Raw genomic sequence first — 9,721 nt, 5'->3', positions numbered from 1 at the left:
GACGGATTATATATAATCAATAGATGTTCAATTTAGATGTTCTAAGTGTACTCTGCAGAAATAAATTTGACGTAGCAATATGGTTAAATACTTTAACCCGCAGAGATACCTAATGTGACACATATTAATGTATAACCATTTTAAATTTAAGAGATCATACAATCTCAAAGATCTAGTAAAATAAGTATGTAGATTATTTATGGGATTAAAAAATAAATGGGTATAGTTGTTTTTGGAAAACTCGAAATGTATAGATGTTGTCAAGCTTTTATGGCAATAAATGTAACAAAATTAGGTCGATTTAAATAGTTTCATTAATTGAGTTTCTATGAAATGTTATTTTAAGAAAATCGTTAGGGGTTAATGTTGTGATTAAAACAAATTAAATAAATAAAACTTCAAGAGAATAACACAAAATGTACGTCAAAAATGTTAATATAGATTCAGAGATATAATATCTTCAAAACACAATATAGAAGGTGTGATTAAATATATTATAGTTTTTATTTCCATATTGAGTTATGTCATTTTTTTAGTTGAATTGAAATATAAAATATTTAGAAAACAAAATCTCAAATAAAATTATTTTTAAAATTTTTTTAAGGATTAACTTTGTTAATAAGTATAACTTCAAACATAAAACACCAAATGTACTTCAAAATAGATAACTAACTCAAAATTAGCCGGACCAAATATAAATATTAATTAACCCACGGGTTGACTATTTTTTTCTTTGTCAATTAGGGTTTACTACTTTGTTTCTTTTCTTTTATGTGTTCATATTAGGGATGTAGATTAGCAACGAATATTCTCCTATTATGATAAAGATTAGGTATATAGAAATATTCCATTACGAAAAAGATATATAGAATATTCTATTATGCTTGCAGTTTATATAATATTTTTACAACTTCAGCCTACATATCTTCCCTTCTGTCATTTACATTTTTCTAGGGTAAATTCTTCTGCTTGTCTTTCTACTCGCTTCAGCTTCAATAATATGTGTTCATGCGTATCTTCTACAACTGTGCAAAGCTGGAGACAACGTACTCCTTCTTCTTTCTCACTCAAGATCCAAAAGTTTTCCCATGTCGAAAAATCAACTCTCTTCTCTGATGGCAAGTATGAATCCCGTCTTTTCTCCTCTGGTGGATACAACTGGTACGTATTGCATATTCACTTCTACACGATCCAAAAGACTTGCACCTTCCTGATTCCTCATCATTCCATCAAAATAATCAATATTTTTATCCTTTTTTTTTACTTATGCGGTACTGTTTATAAACAATGCAGGAGAATGATCCTATACCCCAAAGGGAACAACAAAGACGATGGAAGTGGATTTATTTCAATGTATGTTGAAATAGATAGCACAAGCCTTTTGACTACACCCCCTTATGAGGTGTTTGCAGATCTACGGTTTTTCGTCTTTAACAAAACAGAAAACAAGTACTATACCATTCAATGTACGTGTCTCTACATGTCTTGCTATACACTTATGTCTGCTTTTTTCCTATATACATAACTCAATAATGTCTACATATATATGTAGATGTAGAGTCGAAGCTATTCAATACAATCAGAACAGTATGGGGATTGGCTCAAGTGCTTCCGCTTGATACATTCAATGAGCCTAACAACGGATATATTTTTGGAGGCGATCAATGCGAGTTTGGTGTTGATGTCATTGTTTCTACACCCCCTACTAATTGGGAAATCCACTCTTTACATGAAGAACTATTTCAACCCAAGTTTCGGTCCAGAATTTCTCTAAGCTGAATGAAAATTGTAAGGAATCATGCAATTTTTCGATGGAAGGAAATGGTGAGTACATCATCTGACACAAGATTTTGTTTTTTTGTTTTGTTTTCGGACTAATGAATATGTGTGTGTTGACATGTGCAAGTTATTGATATCTATATGGGGTTCTGAAGTTGTATCCCAAAGGGGACGTCGCAAGTGCAGAAGGCAAATGGTTATCCCTTAATCTGCATCTCGCTCAGTGTGAAAACTAAGGGAAAGTGAAAAGATTTTTGTGCAAGCTCAATTGCGGATTTTAGACCCACGTGGATCTAATCACGTTACAAACAAAAGTAAGTGTCATAACAAACATTTTATAATACGTAGTATAGATTCTAATTTCCTAACGTTTTGTTAAATGACGAGCTGGGACTTTTTCTATACATATACTGAGCTATATAACCATGCTTGCATATATCTTGGTTGCAGCTGCGGCTTGGCACAACAGCTCGAATTTGGGTTGGGGATTCCGGAAATTTGTGTCTCTAGCTGAACTTCCAAAGGCATACTTGGACATGGACACTTTAAATGTAGAGATCGAGTTTGAAGTTGTTTCTGAAGCAGAGTACTCTTCTTCCATGATTTAAGCTTTACTTTTAAAACTTCAGTAGTGATCTGCTTCATACGCTTCTTAATTATCTATGATCTCTAGAGATTCTATTAATTAGAGACTGAGATATTCATTTTTCCTACCTTTGATCCAAATGCATGCATGCTTATTTGCTAGCACGATAAATTAAAAAGGTCTAATGCCTACCATCACAATTTCAAGATGCAGCATTTAAAAGAGCTAGAGTGTCTCTGTTTCAACTTTCAAGGACATGCATGGTCAAAAGACAAGATTAACATGTCTCCGTGTGACATTAGTTGCAACAAAAGAAAATTAATGGATTATTTTTTTATTTTATTTTACTCAATCGATTTAGCTTCAAGGATACTACTACTGATCAAGTGATCATAAAGTTGTTGCACATCCGATTAGGTTTTTAAAAATCCGTGATAAATTGTCGTTTTGCGTTCAGTAGTGATTTGGTCTTGGTTTGTTTTCTGTGCACTTTTTTTTAACAATATATATCATGTTTTCCTTTCCTCCTATTTAGTTATTATACTCCTTTTAGAGAGGAATACTATTAACCTTATAACTTAAATTAACGGAATGTTTGTTGGAAAAAAAAATGGTTGTTGCACAATTATGCAGGGCTGGCCTTGAGAAAAACTAGTTGTAACAATATTGGTCTGTGACCACTAATTTTTTTTGGCCCTCTTTACTAAAAAAAACAAAATACTCCAAGTCCAACAAAAAAAGTTAATTTTCGCAATAGATTAACAATGGGAAGAAAAAATAATGCAGCACTACTAAATTAAACCGTTTTAAGTAAAGAAAAATACATTTTAAAACAGCTAAACTGTTTATCTTATATGAATTCTAACAAACTATACGTGTTATGGACTCAAACAATTAAAATTTAATGAAAATATGATACATTATATATATATATATATATATATATATATATTTATAAAGACTTCAGTTGTCTTGGTAAGAGATTAACTATTACATTACTATTATTTTTTGTAGTTTTCTTTAGAAGGATCCTAGCATTTATGAAACTAATCATATACTACTACTTTTCTAGTTTGCTATATAGCATCCATGATCCATACAAAGAAAATATTGCTAATGGCAAAAAAACTACTAAGATCAATGTTTTCACGACCAGACCGGAAGGCGAACCGGACTACTTTCTGGGTCACCGGGTCATCATGTCAACCGGGTTTGACCGCGGATCAATTGATTATGATTTATGTACTATATTTCTAGAAATTATATAGTTTTATAAAATACTAAAATAAAAATAATCATACCATAGTTAACAAATTATGAATCTAAAAACAAAAATAAACTAATAAAGTGAATGAACCTTTTGAATAGAAAAAAAAACACTAAGTAAAAGATCATCAGTTCATCACTAAAATATATTAAAGAACATCATCTCCATCACAACAACCAATCTTCGTTGTCTCTATCACCATTGCCTTCATGTTCTTCAGGTGGCATAGTGAAGTCTTCATCAAAATCTGAAACATCTAGAAATCACATAGTTTAATCAAATATTGTAAGCAACTAAAAGAAAATTCTAAAAGTGAAATGGACAATTTTCATTTTCAAAGATACCATTAGACTTTTCAGGGTTTGTGTCTTCCTGGTCTTTGGGATATTCCTCAGCAAGAGCATTCTCTAATTCATCATATTCAAGTTCACCTGCTTCTTCTTCTTCAACGATCCAAAACTCTGTTTTATCAATAGATTCATAGTCAACAGGATCATATAATCTTTTTCTTTTTGACCTGTACATGTAAAACAAAAACGAGATCATTACGTTGAGAACAAACAAACACTCACGAGATCATATTATTTAATGATAGTATGATACTCACCTTTGTTGCAAACGTAAATTGTAGTGAACAAAGACGAGATCATTAAGTCGTTGATGCTCTAATCTATTCCTCTTCTTGGTATGAATCCGCTCAAACACACTCCAATTACGCTCACATCCAGATGAAGAAGCAGTTTGACTAAGAATTCTTATTGCTAACTTTTGCAAATTAGGAGCATCATAACCAAAATATCTCCACCATTCATCTAAAATATCAATTAAATTATATCACACTACTTTATATATATAAAATAAAATGCAAGTCAAATCCATGTTTTATAACTTACCTGGCTGAGATGTTTTGCTGCAAGTAAGAGCCATATCAGGAGAAAAGCTGCCTTCACGTTCTCTGTAAGACCTAAGCTCTTGAACAAGCTTTGTTTTGCTCTTTTCTGTTTGCTTTCCAATTAAGCTCATCAACCCACTCAAAACTTCAGGCTTCTCACAAACTGAAGTTTGACCATACATGAAAGCTGGGTTCAAATAGTACGCTGCAGCATGAAGATCATGGCGCAACATACGATCCCATCTTCTATCAATGATGTTTGTATAAGGCTGGTAGAGAGATTTTCTTTTTCTGAACATCGTTTTAATTCCTAATCTTGCTCGATACATCCCTTCATACACATATGGCAAAGAAGGCTTCTCATCAGCATCACAAAGGCGTAACAATCGAATGATAGGAGTCATAATCTTGACGATTATCAAGCATTCATTCCACATTCGCTCATCTAGGATAATCAATTTAGCTTCCTTTGCTTTAGACGTCTTGAAAAGCTGCTTGAGTTCAACATCTGTACTTGTAACCAAAGCTTGTAGATCTTCTTTATGTTGATAGAGACTTTGTAGAGCAATGAAAGTTGTAGCAAAACGTGTTTCTCCAGGTCGAATGATCTTCTCCAACCAGGTCTTTTTCTGACCCAATTTAAAGTCGACTAATGGTTGTAAACAAAAATGGTTACCTTAGACATCCGATGTGCTAAATTGTGAACAGAAGGTAGTTTTGTCACATCTTCCAAAATCAGATTGATACAATGAGCTGCACATGGAGACCAAGCAATGGTGGGAAACTTTTCAGCGAGAAGCTTTCCAGCAGCTTTGTAATTGGGTGCACTATCAGTTACAAAATGAACTACATTTTCTGATCCAACCATACCCACAACTTCAACAAACAAGTTGCATAAATTCTCAGCACTTGCATAGATATCTGAAGCATCAACTGAATTGAGAAATGTGATTCCTTTAGGACAATAAACTAAGAAATTAACTAGCGGTCTTTGTTCTTGTGTCCTTCCATCCATCTGCCATAAGAGTACATCCAGTAGTAGCCCATGTACTCCTAAACTTATCAATGATCAAAGAAACCTGCACCTTAGCATCACGCAACAATCCAACACGTAGAGCATGGTATGAAGGCCCCACATATCCATGACCCATACTTGCTACCTTATTCATCATAGGCTGGAAAAGTGGAGAATTCACGGCATTCATTGGAATACAAGCGTCATAAAACCACAATGCAACAGACATGTCCACATCATGTATTATCTCTTTACTTTGCATACAAGCTTTTATAGTAGGTTGGGCTGGATCATGCACACCTCTTTTAAAGTATTCATGTAGATCAATACCTTTTTTCTTCCTCTTTTGACTTGGGCGAACATCACCTTCGATATCATCTCCATCAACATCTTGAATTTCTGGATCATCGTTCGTATCATCTAAAACAAGCTTTTTCTTCTTCTTGTTCTCAATTTCTTCTAATGTGTTCAATATCTTAAATCACACATCTCCTGGAATCTGCGAACACGCATCTGTATTTCCTTTCACACCAGCAAGATGTTGTCTCATCCTATTAATTCCACCTCCTAATTTTTTTTGGTGACAAAATGAGCATTCCAAAACTGTTTTCCCTCTTGAATCATTTGATTGAATCACATAGGACCAAGCTATATCACTTTTTCCTCGGACTGAACGGTTTGCAGCTGCTATTTCTTCATAGTCTTCTTCAGTTTCCATTACTTTTAAAATACAAAAGAAGAAAAAAAAACAGAGTTCAAACATAATACTATAACAGATTCTTAAAAGATGCACAACACATGAGGATCAATTATTTATAATACAAGTATACGACATAATCGATTGCTATATATGCAAACACGATGATAATTGATGATTAACTATGATAGTTTAAAAACAGAGCCACGATTAAAAAACAGAGCCACAATTAAAAAACAGAGCCACGATCATGAAAAATGTATTATGTTAATGTCCAAAATCAAGTATTGATGGAGATCAGAAACATAAAAAATTCAAAATAAAAGAGAAATTGAATACCAACTGTTCGCTAATAACTACGAGAGATGAGGACTGCGAGAGAAGATGAAGCAAGCGACGAGAGGTTCTCAAAAACTGAAACGTGAAACCCTATATTTGGTCTTATAAATCAAAGATTCAAAATCGAAAATAAGTTTTTTGAATCGTAACCCGGCCAGTCCGGTCCGAATCACCGGGTCTATAGCGGTTTTTTCTGGGTTTTACCGGTTTTAAGTTTTCCGGTTATTAGTAGTGGACCCAAACAGGAGAACTGTCCGGGTCGCGGGTCAACCGGTCGGACCGGCCATTCTGGTCCGATCGTGAAAACATTGACTAAGATACAACAAAACAAATGTTATACTCCCTCTATCTCACATAGTTAGATGTTTGAGAGAATAATATTTGTTCCTTGAAAATTGATTTTTTGAATATTTTTAATAAACTTTTGTTTTAATAATTACTGATATTGTAGAGTGAAGTGTACTTTTGGATAAAGAAAATGAAACGACCAATACTATCCCACTAAACGTCACTATTTATTTTTGTCATCAGTAAAAGAATTAGTTACTATTTCTTTTTTTCCTCTTCTTATTAATCTTGGTCTCTCTTAGTTATTTTGGTTTTGGCTCCATTTTATTTTTTTCAGTTTTTTTAGTTATGTAACTTTGGCTCCATCCTAATTTTTTTGTTTTTGAGTTAAATAATTGTGGCTCCAAGTTTGAAAATTTTAGTTACTCCAATTTGGATGTTTAGGAGTTAAAAATTTGTGATAAATGAAGAATACGAAAGGTTCACGTACATAGGTCCAAATGTTTGCATGCCTTTATTTATTTATTTTTTTGTTAATTTTTCACTTGAGATTTGAGAAGAAAGTAAGAAAATAGGAATATGAAATGTTCACATATATGGGTTGAAATGTTTGCCTGTTTTTACTTTTTTTGTTTTTGTTAATTTTTCACTTGATAAAAAAATAAAAAAGTGGAAAACTGGGAAAGTGAAAAAATATCAAAAAAAAAAATGATGATATGGTCATAAATAAAATAAAATAATTATCAAAAAACAAAATTAATCGTATATTCCCAAACTCAAACACAGGGAGTAATAATTACGTGCCAATGTTGGCTTTCAGGTGGCCCGTCCTAGCTTTTCATTACCAACACCATCCTCATGTCTCTCTCATTATACCCCCGAAGTTAAAAAAAAATAAAAAGTAATTATCTTTAAAACACCCAAATAAAAAAAAATCACTGTGTAAACAAACTAAAGAAGACGAAAGAGAAGAGATCCAAATCTCCCATCTCATCTTGTTATCTAAAAAAAATTCAGTTCACACCAAAATAAAATAAAAGATAAAAACCCAAAAACATCCAAAAAAATACAATGCTCTGCTATGTCGGTAAAGCCACCAAGATTTTCATTTTCATCGTTACCGTCGCCGTCGTCATTGGCCTCGTCGTAGTCTTCGGTGTTCTCCGACGTCACTCTCACCATTGCTCCGGTGACTATTGCTCATCCGATCCTCCTTCTTCTTCTTCCTCTTCCCCTTCCTCCCCTTTTATAACTCCATTCCCAAACCCAAACCCGAACCCGACCACGCCTGTTCTCGGATCTTCACCTCCCACTCCACCAGATTCATCATCAACACCAAACCCATCTACTCCAATCTCCCCAAATCCGCCTGCACCGATCGTAACAAACCCGAATCCACCTCCTCCGTCCACACCTAATCCGAATCCTCCGCCGCAATTCTCACCTCCTCCGCCTGATTCTGATACAACCACCACCGCTCCTCCTCCGCCTACAACGGAAACAGCAATCCCACCACCGCCTCCAGCACCAGTATCGGCATCTCCGCCGTTAACTCTGCCGAGCTCCGTCGTCAACACTCCTGCTCCCGTGCATGCTAAACTGGTCAACGACTAAAAGACCAAACATTTGTACATTCCGACATTATTTTTTCCAGTTTCTTGAACTTTGATTCATTTGTCTCTTTTTTTTTTTGTCTAATTAGATAATTTTTTCTCTAATCTTTAATCTTTATTCGCATTTTCATTAATCTTATTCATATGTTATACACTTCACTATATAGCAAGAGATCCCGATCGAATGTTATAAACATATATTTTTTTGTGTTCTTGTTAATTGCAATGATCTTATATGGGTGAGTGAGTTGTCTATATCTTTATCGATATCAAAGGCTTTTAATGATTAGATTTTGTTTTAGGTTAAGTCTTTTGTGTGTGTTTTAACTTTGAAGTTAATTAAAAGAGTATCATTGTCTTAATGCTCACCAGTCAAATCTACTTTTTTTTTTTTGGCTGGCACACTATACATTACATATAATTGTTACATTATTGTACATTGAAATAATTAAAATGTGTGTTATTGTGAAAACACTGGTGAAGAGGGAGCAGAGGAGACATGAGGTGGGTCAATGAGTTAAGAATCCCATGAATTTTGTCTGACTAATTTTGACTACTTGAATCTCTTGCAAAATTCTGAAGTCTTTGTTCCGTACCATATTTCATTTTGGTTAATTCTTGCTTTACCAATATACTTTATATCTTTACTGTTGTTGTTTCGGTTTCCTTAATTTATTAAGAACTTGTTGCGTGTTACTTTTTGACGTTTATGAGTTATATTATATATTACAGCCACAGGTTAATTGTACAATGTACATCAAAAAATATTTTTGTATTAGGCAATCCCATTTATTTATGATTATGCAGAGGCATCTGGTTGATGTTAGTGCAATAATACATTTAACTATTATGCAAAAGTGTCTCTCAAAGGTGAAACTAACATTTTCTGGTAAACGAAGCAAACACTTTTTTTGGTAAATGTAGCGAACATTAATGGTTTATCCTCATTTTGTGTGCAGGTGTGTATGAAAATACGATCAATACTTAGGTCCGGGTGAACCTTTCCATTCACCTTCTTATAAAATAAAGAAATCAAATCTATATACATTATTATAAAATTAAAAACTTAAACCACTTTTTTATAAACCCGACCCGACATATAATTTTATTCTAATTATAAAATTTAAACCCTAACCATCTCATTTGTAAACCCAAACCGACATATAATTTCGTTCTAATTATAAAATCTAAGCCGTAACCATCTCATTTGTAAACCCAAATCGACATATAATTTTGTTCTAATTG

The 9,721-nt window shown here is 33.5% G+C and overlaps 2 protein-coding genes and 1 pseudogene across 2 annotated transcripts; 2 read left to right on the top strand and 1 right to left on the bottom strand.

Moving 5' to 3' along the window:
- The first annotated feature begins 954 nt into the window (after positions 1–954).
- Positions 955–2,401, top strand: LOC104766103 (uncharacterized). Its single transcript, XM_019241279.2, is given in 7 exon segments — positions 955–1,161; positions 1,294–1,466; positions 1,553–1,753; positions 1,756–1,830; positions 1,924–2,007; positions 2,010–2,093; positions 2,230–2,401. Coding segments are annotated over 7 exon segments (936 nt in total). The 5' UTR covers positions 955–1,000; the 3' UTR covers positions 2,388–2,401.
- A 1,398-nt stretch (positions 2,402–3,799) lies between these two features.
- LOC104767734 (uncharacterized) lies at positions 3,800–6,257 on the bottom strand (annotated as a pseudogene).
- A 1,496-nt stretch (positions 6,258–7,753) lies between these two features.
- LOC104766102 (uncharacterized) lies at positions 7,754–8,719 on the top strand. The gene has a single exon (XM_010489917.3). It carries the CDS (start codon positions 7,935–7,937, stop codon positions 8,475–8,477), a length of 543 nt encoding a protein of 180 aa, XP_010488219.1. The 5' UTR covers positions 7,754–7,934; the 3' UTR covers positions 8,478–8,719.
- The last annotated feature ends 1,002 nt before the right edge of the window (positions 8,720–9,721 follow it).

Source organism: Camelina sativa, chromosome 19 (genome assembly GCF_030686135.1).
Source record: "Camelina sativa cultivar CO46 ecotype springtype chromosome 19, ASM3068613v1".
Taxonomy (NCBI): Eukaryota; Viridiplantae; Streptophyta; class Magnoliopsida; order Brassicales; family Brassicaceae; genus Camelina; species Camelina sativa.
The sequence above is the reverse complement of the archived record's forward strand: the minus strand, read 5'-3'. Positions and strand labels throughout refer to the sequence as shown.

What these genes read in the sequence shown, in the direction of transcription:
- LOC104766102 (XM_010489917.3), top strand. Translation starts at nt 7,935, where the DNA reads ATGCTCTGCTATGTCGGTAAAGCCACCAAGATTTTCATTTTCATCGTT.